The 22,350-nt window shown below is 37.2% G+C and overlaps 1 protein-coding gene across 3 annotated transcripts in view; it reads right to left on the bottom strand.

Moving 5' to 3' along the window:
- Window positions 1-22,350, bottom strand: part of csmd3b (CUB and Sushi multiple domains 3b) — a 406,848-nt gene that overhangs the window by 242,059 nt on the left and 142,439 nt on the right. For all 3 annotated transcript variants that reach the window (XM_060897477.1, XM_060897478.1, XM_060897479.1), the window contains exon 5: window positions 11,225-11,432. In XM_060897477.1, coding sequence (XP_060753460.1) covers window positions 11,225-11,432 — 208 coding nt within the window. The remainder of the gene's footprint in view (window positions 1-11,224; window positions 11,433-22,350) is intronic.

Raw genomic sequence — 22,350 nt, 5'->3', positions numbered from 1 at the left:
AATGAGGTACTTCCTGCTGTGTCACCATCAAAGCTGTGTTCTCTTTCGGAAAAATGCTATATGACATCTATGGACCATTTCACACATCTTTCACGTAGCATTTGTACTAACAAAATCAAATATTTAACACATGGTTCAAACATATATACTGTATTTATACATACAGTATACATGTTCAAACATAAGCTCGGTAGTTCAGTAGACAGGACAGTGATCAGGAAGTCAGCCATTTTAAGGTCTCTCTCTCTCTCTAGAGCACTGCAATGTTAAGTGATTTTTTTGTTAACTTCATTTTAACATTGACAACATTGTTTTTTTAACTGTTCAATGATTTTTTTTTAATCCACAACATAGCCTATGACTCTATTGAAGAACCATGAAAGAAATCTTCTTGAAACAACACAGAAAATCATGTCAAACATATCAGTCTTGTCTGTTGTCGATAAATAGTAGGGATGATATTTGTACCGGTAGTCATTTCACCGGAAACTGAGTCATCTGTGTCCCATTGTGTAGTGAATCGGGGTCATTAACAGTGCCTGAACACGTGTACAGCATATTCTGCTTCACCAGCGAGCGAGTTACAGGCACAACCATTATCTGTATTTGTTTAGAGCTTCAAATATCCGTAGACCCTAAATGCATGTGGCTTAACAAGGACCCCTTTTCCCCCAATATGAACTCAATATGTGCTTGGAAACACCAGTAAAACTGAGGTAGAAATACACAACCTCGGCTACCTCACCCAAGTTCATAACTGGTGACAACTAGAAATCTGGACTGTGTGTGTTTTTTTAAATCCTGCTTGCGTAGTTATTATTATGCTTGTACCTGCCTGCAATATTTTCCAATAAATTTAATTGGTTCGAGAACCCAAAATATAAACAAGTTAGTTACACCCATGTGCTCCTGTTAATGAATGTCGTGTTTCATTGTCACACAAACCTCCTAAGAAGAGTTTGCAAGTGAAATTAAAAACCTCCTGCTCATGTAAACTCTCCAGCTTCCTCTGATGCAAGCTTCTCATCTGAACCTGATGCCCAGTGAACCTTTCTGTCAAGCTTTCTTAAAAGAAAAATGAATATGCCCTTCCTGTTCATGTCAAATAGTGCTCAATGTTTACATGAGGTCATATGGCACTATAAAAAATATAGCGTATAATATCTGTGTACTTATAAAGCCTCTGTAATATACGGTTCGTTACATTCTTTGTTTTTATAAAATAAATACAGAAAATGCTTACAGGCATAGGTTTCATAGAGTATGATAGGTAAAGTACAGAATGGTAAGCCGGATTAGACCTGATCCCACCTGACTGCAGTGACTAAGGGGTGACGGGAGCTTGGCCATGATTCCTACGTAGGCCCTGTGCTGAAGGACGCTGGCGCCTGTCAGCCGTTACCATCCAGGCTCCTTATCTCTTTCCTGGCAAGCTGACAGCCCTGATCGCCTGCCACCTCTACTTTAGGCATGCTGCCTCCAGAGCAGCCTGAAAGCTGCACAGTTGCAGATAAATCCCCCAGCACTGGCCATACCTGCCCAATGACTGTCACAACTTTGAGGACTTTTCTCGCATGCCAAGAACACTTTAGGAGCGGCCTAAGCGTAATGGATTATAATCTTAACTCTTTTCTCTAAAAATACACCCACCTACACACACACACCTCACAGAACTCTGTAACTTTAAGAGTCATCATAAATTAACATACGCTGTACAAATCTTCTTCTTCTTCTTCTTCTTCTTCTTCAGTGGTTTCTTCCGCCAGTCTAAAGACCTGGGTTGTGTCCTGACTGGCATCTCTAAATGGGTGTATGAGTGTGTGTACATTGTGCCCTGCAATGGGTCCAGGGCATCCTCTGCCTTGAGCCCTGGGACAGACTCCAGGTTCCCTGTGACCCTGTGTAGAATAGGCACTACAGAAAAGGGATAGATAGATGGATGCATAGAGTATCATGTAATGATATCATGTAATTTATTTTGCAGAATTATTCTAGAGGTGGCTTTATATTTACCCATCTATAGTATCTGTGTGCTATAACTGGATGTGTCTGTGTAGTGTTACTGTGTCTTTGTCTGTGTGTGTGTGTGTGTGTGTGTGTGTGTGTGTGTGTGTGTGTGTGTGGTGTAACTCTTCAAGCCAATTCAAGGTCATAGCAGAGGCTCTATCTGCTCAGGATGCTGCTTCCATCCTTGTGCAGTAGATTTCCCAGCAGTGCACACTGATGAGTGGGCAAGCAAAATTGATTGGAACGTGGAACGCATAACATCAGTCTAACTAGATGTTCAATTCATTTCACACTTCTGTTGTCTAAGCCCCTGTCCTGAAAAATACACAAAAATTGCCAGTGGTTTTCAATCAGAAGGGGTATCATATTTCTGATATATATACGATAGAAGAAAACGCTAACCGTCATCTTTATATTGGCTGGAATACGAAGATTAGGGGACCATGGAGCATGCTGTGCTAATCTGCTATAATACACACTCATGAAGATATCCAAGAGGCAGATCTGCTGTGAATTATGCTGATATTTAAAATGAACATTTAATTTCCAATAGTGTACGTGCATGTCTTGGTGGTAAACGGTGATATCTTGGCACAGAAACAACAATTAAGGTGCTGCTTTGATTTTACATGAAAGGTTTTTAAGTTATTGGAGCTTTTATTAGGAGCTCTGGTTAATGGCGACTCCGCTGCATTGGCAGTGAGCCCAAAATCCACAAGTACAGTATTTTAAAAGACGCTCAGTGGATACTACAGTATGCTCAGTGGATACAAAATATTAGCATATACAACATTCATTTAAATTATGCTTTCACCCTCTTTAAGCTCCTCGATCTTATAGTTCTCTCAACAGATTTGTACTTTGTAACTCATACAACTGTATTTCTAAGAAACTTTGGAACTTTAATTATTTATTTCATTAATTTCAGCGACTGCTTCTTAAACTTCTTAAAGTAAGTTGGTGATATCAAACCCATTTCTACTCCTATAGATGCCCCAAGTACTTGTTCATAAATATCTAAAATCTCCAACCACTACAATGCTGTGTATGGTGTGTGTGGTGGGTACGGAAAAACACACATCTCACACTCACAATAAGTCGATGCAAACATGCTGATAAAAAGGTCAGTGTCAATGAAAAGGGTTCTGACAGTTATCAGTAATGAGATTTTTCTTTGATTATTTTCCTGTAACAGCATGTCTCATGTTTTATACCTTTACTTAGCTCCCGTACAGAACGTTCCAAAATACAGTATGAACATGACCTGTAGGGTCACCTGAAAATTTCACCAGAAGATTTAACAGAACAGTTTAACAGCTGTTGTAATTGTAAGACTTGGAAGTCAGTTATCTGACTTAAAAAAAAAAGTTTGTGCTTAATGAAGAGAGAATCATTTTTCATTGCCTACAAGCAAACATATCTGAAATCAGCTTTTGTAACCTCTTGCTGTTCTAAATAATTTTGGTGAAACAAATTTCGGGGAAACAAATTAAAAGATTTATTTTATTTAATTTGATTGATTGATTGATTGATTGATTGATTGATTTATGCATGTATATGTATCTTAAGGGTTGTATTTTTGAGTCGGTTTTATGGCTAGCGAGCCCAATACAGAGCTGGAAGGAAAAGCAGAGATTGCACTGTAATGTAGTAAGCGGTAGCCAATAACTGTCTGTTATTTAAATAAATCTGTCAAGTAACGTGTGCAACTGTGAAAACTGGTTTTGTTGTTTTTTGACACCACACTTAAGTGTTGCTGCAATTTGTTAGAGCTGAACAACCGCCAAAAGGCAAAATCTAGCAATTCTCATATAATATTTTTCTGTGCATCAAAAATTAATTAGTAAAAACAAACAAACAAAAAAACAAACAAATACAACCACAATTATTGTTTTTTGTTTATTAACAATTTTGTTGTTGATGTTATTATTATTATTATTATTATTATTATTATTATTATTATTATTATTATTATTATTATTATTATTATTATTATGCGGCAGCAACAAACAACAACAACAACAATAATAATAATAATAATAATAATAATAATAATAATAATAATACTTTAGATTCTCCACAACACTCCCTAATTTCTTCATAATGTGACAGAAATGCTGGATTGTAGCTAATTCATATAATTAAATCTAATTAAAGCTGACAGTTAATGACTAGTGGTAACGCTGTAACCTCGGTGGAGGTTAGTGAGGGCAGATGGTAAAAGACTGCTTAATAAAATGCTCGCCTACCTTCTATTCAACACACTCAAAGGCCACAACTAATTATCTTCCCCTCTGTCTTCCAGCGCAGCATGCATGTGTGTATATGATGAAATTAGTTTATTTTGAGAAAAATCAGCACTAAAATGATTCTGCTGTGAAGATCTCAGCGTCTCTTAATGTATCCTCGGTTGAATCAACGCTCTTTAATGGCCACCAAATATTTAATGTTCACACATAATCTCTATATTGTGTAACAGTTGTGTTAAATAGTAAAAAAAAAAAAAAATGTAATATATTTTTTTTTTACAGAAAATCGTAATTATTATGTCTGTATAATGTGTTATAATAATGCGTCTAAAACAATACCAAAAACGTTTAGCCTTCAACAAGGAAAGCATTTGAATTCTGACACCATGTCAGAACAGCAGCAGAAAAAGAAGTTAGAAAGAGATGGCAATGTTTTAGTCATAGATTATTGGTGTCTGCTTGCCTTGAGTCCTCTATTAACAGTCAATACAGCTATTTTCTGTGAGTGATGAAGAGGGCAACAGTGGTCTAACCTCATCAGAGAGTAAAAAAGGATCAGTAGATAAATTGTGTATAAAGGTAATGTGTGGTTATTGTGATCGGCAGTCGTTGTCTGGTCTGAGGGACCTGTTTGGTGAAAAGTGACAGGTCTCGTTTAAAATTCTTGCATAGTCAACAGAGTTCAAGGCCTCTGTTTCAGGTGGACGCATGAAATATCTGTTTCTACAAAGCGGTCACTCGAGTAAGTCCGTTTTTATGTCTGATCTGATTCAGACACATCGGATTTGACTGTACAGCCAAATGTTACTAGTGGGGATTGACACACTGCTAGGTGTTTGTACAGGGTGAGCTACTGGGGATTTGCACACCACTCAAGCTTCTATAGACGCCGCTTTCTTTAGTGGGTGTGACTAGAGCACAGTGCTTCCTCTCGCACGGCAGTAGGCCTGAGCTGATCTGAGACGTCTGTGAAACGCCGACAGACTAGACAGGCTGATGGATTGGGGACTGTTCATAGTAAGCGTCTGCTAGCAGCACGGAACGTCTCAAGAGCGGGATGACAGATTGAGACAGGGGGTGGCATCCCACTAGAGGCATCAGCAGTAGCTTAGCTCCACTGATCTCAGCGCAACACACAGGGTGACAGGGGAGACGGATGGAGAGCAAACATGTTACTGAAACTTCTTGCAAGCTCCTTCTTGAGCGGTTAGAGGTAAATAAGAGCCCCGTTGAAGAGCGGCACAGGTTTGTGTATTTTTTGTAGTGACACGGTAGCTACTGAATTGTAAGTCTATATGTTCTTGAAACACTTTGGCCACTCCTTTATTGGTGTGGAAATGATTTTTTTTTAAATGGTTGAGGATGACTTTCACATATTATTATTCACATAACAGTTTCATCCTGTATATGAAAACAAGCAAGACTAAATGCATTAATCGCATTTACACGATCTGGTCAATTTTCTTCAGAATATGCAAGACAGCAGTGTTTAACGGTGTTTATTTGAATCCAAAACAATAGGGCTCTGATTTCCTTTGAACATGTTTGGGCCTTTAGTTCCAGTGAAGGGAAACCAAAATGTAGTCTAGTGTCTAATAATCACTAGTACATGCTAGACAACCGTGTGCTTCCAACCTTGTGGCAATACTTTGGAGAAGAACCACACACGTGTCTGATGGTGACAATCCTTAAGCCATATAGTGTATATGTAAAAAAGGAATTCTTGCCTTAGATAAACTTTCCTATTAATTTGACTTCACTTTAAGATTTAATGCATATCCTAAACTCATATTTTTATTGTGGGGGTCATAACATTGGCACAAAAGTTCTTACACAAAAACAAATCTTTAGTAAATTTTGGCTTATGTTTTTAGACAAAAGATCATTCAGTGCAGGCTGAAGAAACAATTTCTGCCAACTCATGAAAATTCCCAATAGCCTCTCAACGGCCCCTGTTTACAAAGGCGATAATACACAATTAGCATCTAATAAAATCACAACATTCGTTTAAAAATGAAAGCACGCAACACGATTCATCTACTCAGGACAAAATGCAAATACATGCGCAGTACAAGCTAATGTTCTGAATTTTGAAGCACTGGCTACAACACCTATGCTCACTATCTTGTTTTTTTGTGTAAATATACCTATTCCGGTGTCGTCTCCTTACTGTGGTTTGTTTCACGGTCATACGAGAGCATATTCCAAATAACAGTTCAAGAAACCACCGAAGGGATTTTTGGATTTTTTTTTTTCTTTCACATTTCCAATGCACCTCAAATCAGTCCCTGAATCTGATGTAAACACAACATGCTTCCTCTTCTCCATTAAACAGAAGAGTAGGGTGTTAGCAGGGTGTCTCAGCCACATGCAGAGGCACTAATGAGATAGAATCCGGTTTGGAAGAGAGACTAAGAAATATAAAAAGCTTTAGGCCATTCAAGTAAATAACCCAACTAGTCAAAAGGACAAACAGACCATTCACTTTTATACCTGTAATCTGTCCACTGAACAAGAGCTCTTGAGTGTCTTATTTTTCAAGGCTACTTGCTGTCTTGTAACCGGATAATATAATTGGATGCATTCACTCAGGGATGGCATCAGTCCAGAGAGGGAGGGAGGGAGAGAGGGAGAGAGAGAGAGACAGAGAGAGAGAGAGAGAGAGAGAGAGAGAGAGAGAGAGAGAGAAATGTTGCTCAAAAAGACAAAAAAGAAGATTAAAATCTTAATTTTCTCAAGCTGGAACAGGTTTGCCCTGCAGTAGTACTAAACAATAAGGCACAGCTAATAATAAGCAAAGGTTTTTCTTTACTCAAACTGATATAAGGATAATAAAATAAATACAGGCAAGTCTAATTTTACTGTAAGAATTAATTATACACAGATTAAAACAAGACAATTACTGATACACATGATTAAGTGATGTCGAGGAGGTTCGGAGGATCTAGTCTCGGATGAGTAAGCAACACAAAAACAGTGGCAGAGGAACTTGTTGCTATTCATACGGAGCATTAACAGCCACAGCCTCAGATGTCCGCCGCTCTCCGTTTATGCAGCAATCAGCACTGGAGAGGTCTGTCTCATTTGCATGCTCATGCATATTCATATCAACTCACTGACAATTTTAAACAAACCTCCTCGACACCCCGCTGCTTTCTGATACAAATTACCCTGAAGAGATTGGTGTACACAATATGTTAAGATGTCATAAAAAACAACAAAAAAAAAACAATAGCCACTTGTTCAAACCTAATATAAAACATTGTGTCAGAATTTTAAGGTGCCATTGAACTGTATACACAGACTACAAATATTGCACCTTATAGAACTGTATACACGTGTATAGCACTTTGTACACTGTGTAGATCTTTGTGTAGATCTTTTTGCACTGTGTAGATTTTTGTGCACTGTGTAGATTTTTGTGCACTGTGTAGATTTTTGTGTCGATCTTTGTGCACTGTGTAGAGTTTTGTGTAGAGCCTTGTACACAGTGTAGCTCTTTGTGTAGATCTTTGTGCAACGTGTAGATCTTTGTACACAGTGTAGATCTTTGTGCAACGTGTAGATCTTTGTACACAGTGTAGATCTTTGTGTAGATCTTTGTACACAGTGTAGCTCTTTGTGTAGATCTTTGTACACAGTGTAGATCTTTGTGTAGATCTTTGTACACAGTGTAGCTCTTTGTGTAGCTCTTTGTACACAGTGTAGCTCTTTGTGTAGATCTTTGTACACAGTGTAGCTCTTTGTGTAGATCTTTGTACACAGTGTAGCTCTTTGTGTAGATCTTTGTACACAGTGTAGATCTTTGTGTAGATCTTTGTACACAGTGTAGCTCTTTGTGTAGCTCTTTGTACACAGTGTAGCTCTTTGTGTAGATCTTTGTACACAGTGTAGCTCTTTGTGTAGATCTTTGTACACAGTGTAGCTCTTTGTGTAGATCTTTGTACACAGTGTAGCTCTTTGTGTAGCTCTTTGTACACAGTGTAGCTCTTTGTGTAGATCTTTGTACACAGTGTAGATCTTTGTGTAGATCTTTGTACACAGTGTAGCTCTTTGTGTAGATCTTTGTACACAGTGTAGATCTTTGTGTAGATCTTTGTACACAGTGTAGATCTTTGTGTAGATCTTTGTACACAGTGTAGATCTTTGTGTAGGTCTTTGTACACAGTGTAGATCTTTGTGTAGATCTTTGTGTAGATCTTTGTACACAGTGTAGATCTTTGTGTAGATCTTTGTACACAGTGTAGATCTTTGTGTAGATCTTTGTACACAGTGTAGATCTTTGTGTAGATCTTTGTACACAGTGTAGATCTTTGTGTAGATCTTTGTACACAGTGTAGATCTTTGTGTAGATCTTTGTGTAGATCTTTGTACACAGTGTAGATCTTTGTGTAGATCTTTGTACACAGTGTAGATCTTTGTGCAACGTGTAGATCTGTGCAGATCTTTGTACACAGTGTAGATCTTTGTGTAGATCTTTGTACACTGTGTACATTTTTCTCTCTGAGCTGAATTAAGAATCATGATCTAATACTAAAACTGCACATACTGTATGAGTAATCAGGCCTTAGATATTACTCTGCACGCAGGACATCAGACGAGACAGCATCTGAATTAGAGACATTTCTTATCTCTCTTTTCTAAGCTGCTGAATATGAAGGCGGTTGCCATATTGTTAAATTAAACCCAATTTGCAGTGATGAATATGATAATTACATCTAGCTCTATTTATGAAGCAATATACTGCAATTAATTGACTCCTATTAGATGTTTCTTCCAATGCTTCTCATCTTCTCAGTCATATCATACTATTAGCTTTTTTTATTTGTCGCTTCGTTTTATGTTACATTAGACAGCAAATGTGGAAAAAGCTTCCTTCAGTACACATTTTCTATATCCCTTGTTTTTTTCTGACTTAACGGAAAAAATACCATTGTATAGACCGATGAACTTGCAAACCTGCAGACGTGTCTACTGAAGAAAAAAAAATCTGCAAACTACATGCAGGTAATTTTCATAATCTGAATGAAGAGCCCATTAAATCAAGTCAAGCAGCTCTTGTAATGTGATTCTGAATACGCAGAATCAGGTTACATACTGTATAATACACATAAAATTCCCCATATAAATATTGACCTCACTTAAATTGCTGGCTTTGAATATTTACATTTACTTTACTTTATTGTCCCCAAAGGGGAAATTCTTTTCCACAACACTGCACTTGTTTGACACACACAACATAAACATAAACAGTCATAATACACACGTCAAGAAACATTCAAAATAACCCTCAGTGATGTCTCAGTCGCTAAACAATCCAAAATGTCTAGATAAAATATGACAAGAGCTCACAACTTCTCAGTCTTTGTATTGTACAAGAATAATCATAAGAGTTTGAACAAACTCTTATGAGTACAAAGTTGTAGTTTGGTCTAAAAGCCAGCAACCCCAGCACAGATGAACAGACTAACAGAATAATGAATATAATCCCCTTCCTTGATCAACCTGATTATCTAAGACACAGCCCAGCCACGTCTCTGTTTAACTTGGCCTATTTGTGCAAAAAGGTATTTTGATTATTGTATAAAAAAGTAGTTATCGCTTTCAAATTTATTAGACGCCATCACGGCAGTTATGATGGTTTCTGGTTAATGGATAATGATGCATCTCAAAGACTAATTAAAAACCTCATAAATTACCAGTGAGAGCACAAGTGGTTTAGGCTCAAAGCTGTTGATCAGAGGTTTTAGGCTCAAAGCTGTTGATCAGAAGGTCGCGGTTCAAACCCCAGCACCACCAAGTAAACCAAATTTTCGCAGAGTAAGCATGGGGTAAAGCATTTACTTTAAATTTATCATTGTTGTATTTTCCATTTTTGAAATCTAGGTGCAACTAAATTGTATAACCACAATAGTGTGTAGAAAAGCAACCTAATTAACGGCACATTGGCATAAATCATAATCTTCACTGTCAAATAACAACATATCATTCAGTTTCAAAGTGGTCTTTAGTATTTTTTATATTTATTTCAAATAAATTTTGAATAAAAAGGGTATATAGTCATGAATGAGGGCTTTCAGAAACATGTCGAATGCTTCCTCTATGAATATGGTCGGACTCTACAACACCTGCCCTATGGATGAGAAATGCTAGTTTTTTTTATATTGGTTCTGCAGAGGTTCAAAACAAAGGCAGGCAAATCAATAAAGACAAACGTTATAACACAATAAAAACACAGAAACAGGAACATGGCTGTAAAATGCTGACTAATACAAGCAAGACATTGCAAAGCATACATGGACAAGCAGCGACGGTGATCGACACATGAGAAGGTGGCGGCTAAGGAGGAGGACAGACCTAATCATTAGCAGATGAGCCTAAGCCAGAAAGATCATGCTATAGATTTTCTACTCTGTGCATAATGTGAAATTGAATGTGAATAAGAAGTATACTGAGACATCTAGACCTTTTCTTAATGCAGTAATTATACATGCTTTGAATATCGTCACAGGCAAATTGGTGTGGAGGGGCCGAATCGATAGACTAATCTGAGTACAATCGATAGGCGGCAGAGATGAAATAGTGTTATGATGAGGACATTAGAAAATATTATCTGCTTCAAACAGAAATAATTATTGCATCCATTTTTGGTCCGAAATACCTCATTGATGTACAACATCAAAGAAACAAACACACGGAGGGCAAAACACACTCGAACATGCGCGCACACACACACACACAAAAACCCCTTAAACAATACCCCATGATGAAAGCAATTTGATGCAGACAACCGCTCTACCTCTAAAATTAAACTATGATCCGTTAATTCTGTTTACACGCCTTGGATAAAGGCCTGCATGTCTTATAACATTAAACACCCTATCTGCACTTAGCTGTAGCTGAGCATGGGAAAACATAGCCACGCCAACACATACACAGACAAACAGCAGACACGGCGTCTCACTCACCATATTGTCGGCGGCTCGGACCCCTCCACTTCCAAGTAGTCGTACTTTTCCTCCGTCTGGAAGTCTGTAAAAATGATGGAGATGGTGTCTCCGGGATCAGCAAGTATGGTCCACGTACAGTCCGCACTATTGTAATATTCACTCGGGAAATTGGGACTCGAAATGATGCCACTTGAACCCCTCAGAGTACCACCACATGTGTCCTCAGCTGTCGACCAAACATGAAAAGACTTCTGTTAGGAATTGGCCTTTGTTTACTGCACAAAGTATACAGCAGGAAATGGCAGCTGGACCTTTGAATTTAGGTGGACTGAAGTCAGATTATGTCTGATTAGGGTAAAAAATCTTAACAAATATGATATACATTGTGTATAGAATCTTAGCAACAGTTACGTTGCTTCACTGTGTAATTACCAGCCCACTTATTTAGCTATTTTATCTTTCATATTTCATTGAATATTACAAGTACTCCTCTATCCAGAACATACTGCTGGTGAATGAGGGTCTCATCAAGACTACAGCTTAAATCTTTTTCTTTCTTTCTTTCTTTCTTTCTTTCTTTCTTAAAATAATATTTTAGTAAATTAGTGGCTCATGCCTTTGTCAAAATGTACATTAGCTGAATCATTACAGACTTGTGGTAAATTAAAACAAGGTCCCAGCTGCATTTCCCATCAGACTCAGAGCTCAGCTCTTGTCTATTTTGCTCCAATTCAATTTGAGAGTTAAAATTTACCAGATTGAGATTTATTTAATTCTCTTTTTTTTTTGTGGGGGGGGAGAAATTGGAATAGATTAGAGTATGTACAGATAAAGACACATGGACTAGTCTTGCGCAAAAATGATAAATTATATGTATATAATTTATACAAATGGACGTTCAGCTATATGTGCATATGGACATGGTGTAAAGCCAAGCATATGCACATACAGCTCATACATATATGTAGAAAGTGATACTCTGCTTTAGAGAATCACTTTTAACGTGAGGTCATACAGACTATCAAGTGCTCAGATCCAGTCAATAGAGAAAAACATGAAAGGAAAACATTGACAGAAAAACACACTGCAAGTCCTAGGCAAGAACCATATCAGTGCACAAACACCCAGTAAGCAGATTGTAGCCATGCACACACAGGCATTCAGACAGACATGCACGCTGACTCGGGTCTTCACGTCTCAGAGAGGCACTTCAACGTGTCACCTTTTACCACATAACATACTAGTTCAGGTCTAGGACTCACGATTAGTCCACTGGCTCTATATTCAGCTTTCAATCTCATCACCCCTGTGTCTGTGTGTGTGTGTGTGTGTGTGTGTGTGTCTGTGTGTGTGTGTGTGTCTGTGTGTGCGTCTGTGTGTGTGTGTGTGTGTGTGTGTGTGTGCATCTGCTCATAAACAAAACCTCAATTAAAACCACAAGCAATGTAATCAATAATTACACACACACACCAAACATACTCAAACACTTAATGTCACTGAACACGTGATTGGCAGCTACTTAAAAACTCACAATTCATATTAGTCAGAAAGCGTTGAGTACTTTCCTCAACAGTACGGCTCTGACAGTATTTCTAGCTGCAAGCTTTATATTAGTGTGTCATTCTAATGTGTTATTAACTGCATGTGTAGTACATAATGTGATAAAGAATGGACAGTCATTACACACATTTTCTATTGTTGGTATGTTGAAGTTTGCTGTACAAGGTTTATTAACATTTTCGGAAGGAGTGTCCAGTGTTAGCACTTTGTAAAGGAACAGACACTTTATTTACATTTTCCAGTATGGGAAAGTCTTCAGAACTTTATGGTTTCACATGCAGCATTATTTGCCTTATAGAGTTTAAAAATAGAAAGAAATAAAGACTGGTGAGGGAACGGCTATTGATATGGCTGTTATAACATGGCAGTGAAGGTAAGAACTAACTTTCTTCTAACACTTCACTATACACTGTAAAATAAATATGATTTGTTAGTAAATTAAGGCTTAAGACACATAAGAGGAATAAAACACCTCAGGATAATAATCACACCACTCTGCTGATGACTATATTCCTACAACTCCATGTCCCTGATAAGTCAGCAACAATAGTTGTGCCTCCTCGTTTTTTTTTTCAGAATAATATAAATGTCATAACAAAGCTCTAAGTAATTTACAAATGATACATGATTCCAGACGGACAACAGATAGCGTGAAGGAAACATTAACCGTTTGCTTTATAAAGAATTATCATAAAATTACTGCTTTTCCATAACAAACAGGAAATTACTTGTACATGATTTCTAGTTGTGGTAAACTAGAAGTACTGTAGTATTGCAGGTTTAAAGCCAGTAACAGTATTGCCACTGATTCTTTTGGGAATCATTTGTGTCAGTCTGTGACAGTGATTTGTAAATCAGTTTCTGTGTATCCTTTGCGAGGCTTGTGTAAAGAGCAGCAGCATCTGAACGATTCAGGCGGCTCAGGATTCATTTGAACCTGAATAACAGCACATGCACACACACAAACACAAAAAAAATACAAGGCTCAAAAATAAAAGTCGCAATTCCCTCATTATTTTGGAACCTAGCAGCCTAGAGAACCTCAGCAACAGCCAACAAATCACTCATATCATGCTGTTTAAGGCAGCTTCAGGTAAAGCATGTCAAATCTCAGGTCAAATTGGCCTTTGTATGGTTGCTCGTGTTCCAAAAATAATGAATGCCTTCCTGGGTCCCACTGCCCACACATTGGATACAAGAGAGAAACACATATCACTGACTGTGCTGTCTTTTGGTTCGAGTGCGCTACAAAGTAGAAGATTTGAGCCACAGATTATGCTGAAATATGAATGGAGCATAGCCAGTACAATGGAACTGCCAAATACTCAAACATCAGTAATGTGGGAATGAGCAGCTTCTTATTTTAGCTACCAAGTTTCCTTGAGTGCAACAATCTGAATCTGACAAACATGTCAAACTAATTCAAGCAGTATTTCTGTAGGTACGGAAGAGATGGAACCGAGTATGATTGAACAGATAAGGTGTCCTAGATAGATGAATGCCTCCACAAAGTATTCACCCCCCATTTTTTAATGTATTGCATCATCAAATGTAATTATTATACAATGGATTTTTTTCCCTGCTTCTTTTGAAGTGACTCTACAGAAATATGTCCTCGGAATTATTTGAATAATAAAAATTACTAAAAAAAAAAAAATAAAAAAACACCCTTCAGCATAATTGATAATTATCCACCCTCTAAGTGTAAATTGTCCATTTATAGCAATTATGGATGTGTCTCAGATGTGTCTCTATGAGTGTTGCCAAATTGGTGTTTGGAATTTTCTTTCATTCCTCAATACAACTTCTCTACAATTCTGCGAAATACGATGGAGGTTGTTAATGGACAGCAATTTCCAGGTCATGCCACTGATTTTCAATTAGATTTAAGCTTTGACTCGGTCAATTCACAAACCCCTTTTTTCCCCCTACAAAAATCCCTTTTTTTGTAATATCTTCCCTGTGCTTTGACTTTAATTTGCTTAATTCTAATTAAGAACATATATTTTTTACCATAAATGCAGATGCCTTTCTGACTGGAACAAGTTCAACCTAACGGTTTACTTATAAATGGCTCCATACGTATTGCCTGTGATGACAGCAAGCTTTCCATTTCCTCCTGCTGAAAAACAACCCTACAGCATGATGCTCTCACCAACATGCTTAATCAAGCTTGAACTTTTCTTAATCGATCTTCAGATCATCCGTTCATCCATCAATCCACTACACTGCTTATCCTACTGGGTCACGGGGAACCTTGAACCCATCCCAGGAGACGGGGGACACCCTGGAAAGGAGGCCAGTCTATCACAGGGCACAAATGCTAACACACTCACACACCTGTTCACACAATACAGACAGCAATGACAGTCAGCCTACATTACATGTTTTTGGGTTGGGAAGGAAAATGGAATACCTGGGGAAACCCCTAAGGTGTAGGGAGAATGTTTAAACTGTCCTGGAGGTGTGAGGTAAACATACTAACCACTAAGCCTCAAACTGCCAGGAGAACAATATTATTTTATTTAACCATGAATTTGTAAAAATTAGGCTATCTTAAATGTGGCTTATTGTAATTTAACTTATTGTAATAGGAAACATTAGATTCATTACATTAGACTACATGCAATATACACCAATCACCTGCCTAATATTGTGTAGGTCCAATTTGCCAGCAAAACAGCTCTGATCCATCAAGGCAAGGACTCCACAATGCCTCTAAAGGTGTGTTGTGGTATTTGACACCAAGACGTTAGCAGAACATCATTTAAATCCTGTAATTTGTGAGGTGTGCCCTCCATGGGTTGGACATCTTTGTACACCACATCCTATATTTTTCAATCAGATTGAGATCTCCAAGCCTCTACCAGCTTGCCTACTTCTCATAGTGCATCCTGGAACCATCTCTTCCCCGATAAGTGACACCCCCACACCCAGCTGCCCATATAATGTAAGAAAAAACATGATTCAATCAGACCAGACCACCTTCTTCCGTTGCTCCATATTCCAGTTCTGATGCTCATGTTCACATTATTAGCACTTTCATTATAGGGACACTGAGACCAGCCTGTAGATACTCATCCCCATACACACAAAGCTGTTTGTTCTGACACCTTTCTATTATAGCCAGCGTTAACTCTTTCAGCAATCTGTGCTACAGTAGCTCTACAGATCAGATCAGATTAGATCCTATTGATTTCCTTGGACCCCTTTTGGTATTTATTAACCACAGCATGCCAGAAACACCCCACAAGATGTGGTGTTTTGGAAATTCTTTGACACAGTCATCTAGCCGTCACGTTGTTCTGTTCAGCTGCTGCCTAATACATCCAACCCCAAGAGATGTGCCTCAGTAACAAGACAATCAACATTATTCCCTTCAACTGTCAGTGGTTTTAATGCTATGGCTGATTGGTGTATTTTTTCTATTTTAAGGTGTAATAGCTTTTGCATTGGGTGATTACTGTAATAAATAAGCAGTGAAAATATAAAAAGAAAACCTGTTCCAGTTTCACAATTGCTTCAGGCTCTTAAGAATTTCCACCGGATGTCTTCAGTGACACAGTGCACAGTTTTAAAATGCAGGACTGATTGAGATGCTACAGGCACACACAGACCTGTCACACACCTGTCACACAGCACTGGAGGAAATGGCACAGCTAATCCCTAAGGACCAACCAGTCTTCCTGTCCACCACCTCAGACACAGCAGGGCTAGATACTATACATCAGACTGAAGTGGGCCATTACAGATGAGACAAATGAGACAAACTAATCAGAAACTACAGAGGCATGATGTGATGGCTAGAACCCCACACTTTTAACCGTTTCGTTTTGGGGTTAATGTTTTGACAGAGTGACTGTAGATGCCTTGTGGCACTTTACTCTTTCCATCCTGCCAGTTCTCTGACAGCAGTCATTTCTTCCAGTAGTAATTCTTCCAGTAGAGTAATTAAACCATTCATGAAATAGTGGACAATTTCACTCACTGAACAACTAAATGTGAAAAAAGAGCAAGAGCAGAACCCGTTTGGGGAACATGAGGTTATCTTTATAGATATTGATGTGTCGCAAGGGAGCAAGTTCCAGCATATTCCACTGTGTTAATGTACAAGTTTGTATACAGCAAGATATATCCTCTGCAAGATAATAGCCTTCGCTAAAAACACTTAATAGACAATCAATAATGTCTAGCTGACAGACATTGGGCTTTTTACTTCGACATTTCTGTGTAGTCCAGAAAACATGGATAAGACTGTACTGAAATCCAAATGTTATTTTGAAATCTGAAAGAAAATCATAAAAAAAAAATGAGGGCTTTGTCTTTACAAAAGTACCATGCTTTTCCAAGCCCTACTAAGACCTCACTAAATTAAGTTCTCAAACATTTGGCCTAGATTAGCATTATGATTAAAGTATTATGGTTAACTCTGGGACACATTTTTTTCAGATGCCATTCAGATAAACAGGAGCAGATGCTGCCCTCACCACTAAATTTATGACATTAAGCCCAATTAAGAGTTACTAAAGTGGCTGAGGTTTGATATTAATCTTAAACAGAGGAGAGGAGACAGTAGTTTGGCGGTTTAATGGCATTTTAACCCTCCAGAGAAAGCTTCTTTTAACAATTTTGTTTAGTAATTGTTCTGTAATTTCTGAAATCAAAGGTCATATTTCAATATGAACAAATCAGTATGACTAGGAGTCAGAAGAGCTTTAATACCTGGACATTAACATTTTAAAACAGTGACACAAATTGTCTTACTGAAGGTTAACTAGTTAAATATTAAAATGTATTTCCAATCTGAAATAAAATACAAAAACTGTTAATAGCCTTTTTTTTTTCACTTTGCTGCTCATGGCACAGATAAACATTCCTTTGAGACTTCCAGTCATCTGAACAGCTCTTAAATATAAATGAAAGGAAGTCTCAAAGCAGCATTTTTCTTCACCTTCCTCACCTACAAGCAGTAAAACATAAGGGGCCGAACTAGTGCTTTTGGTTGGGGGAGAAGAACCAACATTAAAAAGAGAGCATTACAAGAGTTTGTTTTCACTCCTGTTTTTTATTATTATTATTTTCTAGAGGTTTTATTCATATGACACTTCAAAGTATTTACTCTAAACACATTATGCCCTGTTCTCATTAAAAACATTAATATATAACATCCTGGGCTTCTAAAAATGATATACTGTACATAATGACTAGCATTAAAATGTGTGAAGCTTTTAGGGTTAGGGGGTTTAGCATGTGTGGTACTGTATATCTGTATAAAGCTAAACAAAGACTTTTATAATGGGCTATAGATTATATTGGCAGATTGTCTACGAAATACAGCACAACAAAGAAAAATCAAATGAGTGACATGGCATGAAATATCTCTGAGCCAAGGCCCTGTTATCACTTACAGGCTGTATATCCTGTTAGAGCATCGAGAAAAAGTCATAAGCCTCTATTTCATCTTCTATTCTTTGTAAATAATAAGAATACAGCTTGGTACATTACAAAGAAACCACAAAGCCCTCTCCATGATCTATAACATACTGCATTTTACAAAAAAAAAAAACCCATAAACTTCAGACTGTGTCAATAAATGTTAACTCTTTTTATTAGATGCCAAAAAAAGTTTTGGTTGTGGTTGTGTCCAAGTTCACCATTGATTTCACTCCACAGAGTAACCTACTGTAACCTACTATGTGCAGTATATTGATTAAAGCATCCCAAAGTAAGTTATATCAAACTCATTTCTGCTCTCTGTGATGCTCCAAGCGCTTGTTCATAAACATCTAAAAGTAACGTGTCATCTTCACCCAATAAACCATTTCAGTGTAAGCTTATCACTACAGAGGTCAAAACCTTTCCACCCCGAAGGCCAACAGTGTCCTGACTAAGTTTTATAACAGACTTACTGCTGTGAACTTTCATTTCTTTATACTGATTAAAAATGTCTGGTAAGTCGATTTCCATTCCACCTACACGATAGAACACCAGTGTACTGGTTAAAAAGGGTTAAATAAAGGTATCGTTATTAAAATCTTTACTATACTGTTGATATGATTTTCAACAACACTATAATTAATCTGTTCATTATTACATATTAGAACAAGTGCATTAATATCAGCCTATTATTTGTATTACAGCCAGAGCTACATGCTGTTACACTAAATGCAAGCATTTTCAACTGAACGCCAGAACAACCATGAAACGTTAAGAAAGAGAACTCTACAACATGGTACATGCAAACTTATTTACTGCACATTAACGCATTAAACATTGTATAATTACTTATTCTTATTGTAAATTAGTGTCATTCTGTGGAAATACTTTTTATTGCCTTTGGTTTGATTAGAAATTAAAGTCTTGCTAAAGATATTTGATGATAAATTAGGACTGTCCAGTTTAACTAATTCTCTTCTAAGCAAATGCATAATTAAAGCTGCCTCCAGTGTAATAGTGGGTGAATAGTTGTTGGATTTCTAGCTGAAATAAACAAATGAAATATACACAATGACTCTACGTGTTTCAAATAAACTACAGAAGCACAAAGTCCTTCAAACTTGGACTTGACTAGTCAAAGGATGTAAACAAACTAGACAAACTCCTAAGGAGGATCTGCGGTGTCCTTTTCATGCCCGTGGTTTCATAAATGGAGGCAAATTGGATGCAATGAGGCTTTGTTTTTGTTTTGGTTCAGTGCTTCCATGTCTTGCTGGTTCAATGACCCACAAGCTGACAGGTCTTCAGTCAAAAAGAAAAAAAAACCCAAAGACGAAGAGTCACAATTCAGTTTTTTAAAAAGTAAAAATTTTATTAAAAATTTAATAAAAGGATTATTATGATAAATTTCTCATAAACTAAATTTACTATATTCCAGTCTGACAAAGAGGTGATTGCAGTGCATCATCACGATTACCCTTAGGATGGAAAACACATTACTGGTGAACTAGCCACATTATGTAGGCTATTACTGTTCATATGTATATACATATATACAGTATATACATTCAATTTACAGTTTATGGCAGGCTTTGATAGATTGCTTTTGGAGCAAGTAACATGTAAACAACATATAGCTTAGCATGTGAGAGTTTATATACAAAATCAAGCTGGGACAAAATATAGTATATAAATTAATATTCTATATAGTAAATAAATTAGATATTCTATATAGCGTTTCAATCATATTAAATAAGCACATTTGATAACATCAGACTTTAAACGGAAGCTTTGTAACACTTATAAAAACATAATTAGTAGAAAAGATATGTTAAAATCATGACTGAATTAATGAATGTTTTAAATTATTCATACCTGAGGGATGAGTTGTGATTTATTTAAATATCCACATCAGCAAAAGTGCTGAAGTTTCTCAGTTTAGGGAATCAGGGCTAGCTGGTATAAACAAGCTATTAATAAATTGTAAACAAAATAAAAACAGTAATAAAAAAAAGAGTAGATTTTACAGTAATTTACTGCCTTAGTTGCCAATAAAGTGCTATAAAACACCTAAACCACTGAGGCACCACAACCAGCTCACTAACATACACTGTCAATATAATCTTTTAGTGGAGTTAATGACTGATAGAAGAAGTTGAATCAATGTATGCTAGTTGTGATGTTGTTGTGGTGGCCAGAGGTTAAGGCTCTAGGTCACAGGTCAGAAGGTTGTGTGTCCCAGCACTGCAAAGCTCTTACAGCCCCTTAACATTCAGCTCTATTGTATCTGACATCGACCAAATGAGCAGTTGTACACAATTCTGTTTTATTCTATACAAAACTGAGATACAGTACTTTACTGTAAATTTTAGTTTAGTTTTAGTAAAGTAAGTTTTTTTTTTTAAATTTGTTTTTTTACAGAACTGTACTGACAAACCCAATTTACAGGATTTTCATTCATCCATGCGTTTACAGTCGGTATCAATTTCAAGAGAAAACAAATTGCATAATTAAATGCTAATAATTCCACAGCAACTGATTTCCTTTTAACTTTAGTGGAAAGTAAAGAAACAACTAACACATACTATATAAGGTAAAGGATGGAGCTGAGTTTTCTTTTTTTAGCTCATTCTGTCGATTCTTTGTAGCCCAGTCTGTAGATTTACATAATCTATCATTTAACGTTCAATTATTTAAGCCTGCTTTGCTCTCACATCAATAATATGTCATCAGCATGTTATTGATGCATTATATATTGCCTTTGGAAGAGACACTAGAAGTTAACAGACCAAGCGCACATTTTTAAATCAAAGTACCAATTACACAAAGGGAGAAATAGCAGAAGTGTAAGTTTTGTGTTCAAAACTTAATGGCACGAGCAGCTGTCCTGTTTAATATAGTTGTTAATTGGGAGAGCAGAAGAGCTAGAGCTTTATTACAGACTTAAAATATTCACATTAGAAAAATAGAAATGGTTTTATGATAGTGAAGGTGATTTACAGGAGTAAACTTCGCAATATGCTGATCAGTCATCACGGCATTACATACACCATAACCGGCAATGCCAAAATAAAAAATACAGAATAACCACAAATATTTTTCACTGGCAAACAATAACACTATAAAGCATCGAAAAATTTATCACTATACAGGATTCATGGTATAACCTAACCGACAGCCACTGCAGTGCTCTGGAAGGTTCTCTGAGACTATATCGTCAGAAATTCAGCTCTATCTATTGAAATGATCTCTTAAGGGCAAGTAATACACATCTAATAAAACAGTGCCTGTGCATTTTCTGTGCTAGATAACCCTACAGAATGTAAGCATGTTCAGAGATACAGACCTTAGAAGGAAAATGAGATGAGGGAAATATCGACTCAGCTCTCAGGCAGAAGCCCAGGAGAGCATTTCTGCGTCCGGTAAAGTGAACAACGCTAGATCTACATGCTCTCTGAGGAGGATTTTTTGAAATGCCTCCGACATGCTCAACAAATGTGCACACACAAACACATTTTCATGCTTCGAAACCCCTATAGGTATGAATCCATTTCAATTGATCTTTTCTAGCACCTTGTAACTTTCAGCTCAGACGTTGACAATCACTATGAAGGCACACAGTGGGGTCTAATGGGCAAGGTGGCTTCGTTTGCAAAGCTTGCATGCACAGCTGTACAGGTTCTTGTAATGATGTAAAAGCACAGACACAGTGTTCGCATGTGTGTGTCTCTTCTCATCATGATCACCACAGCAAAGAGGGCAGAAATATAACAGGGCCTGCTAGCCTAAGCCAAATCATCTGCTCCCTGGCTGTTCAATTCATCACTGGTCTGCCTGGGGGATCCGGTCCAGCAACGGCCCATGTCAAAACAAAGTATTCTGATGCTAACTCAAGGTACACAAGCATACAACTCCAGATCTGACCTACTGGAGCACAGAATTACTGTCATGCTTCATAAATAGAAGTGTATACATTGTATGAAATAAACAATGAACATAATTCACGTTTTGTTCCCAATCAACTAGAGAGACAATATTTTCCATAACAGCGTGTAAATGTAGTTCTTTTCAAAACATATCTGACAAAATGACTGATGTCCATATGGAATATTTATAATGTGTACATTAATTAACCAAGAAATTGGTAA

This window comes from Tachysurus vachellii, chromosome 21 (assembly GCF_030014155.1).
Source record: "Tachysurus vachellii isolate PV-2020 chromosome 21, HZAU_Pvac_v1, whole genome shotgun sequence".
Lineage (NCBI taxonomy): Eukaryota > Metazoa > Chordata > Actinopteri > Siluriformes > Bagridae > Tachysurus > Tachysurus vachellii.
This window is presented reverse-complemented; position numbering and strand designations above follow the sequence as displayed.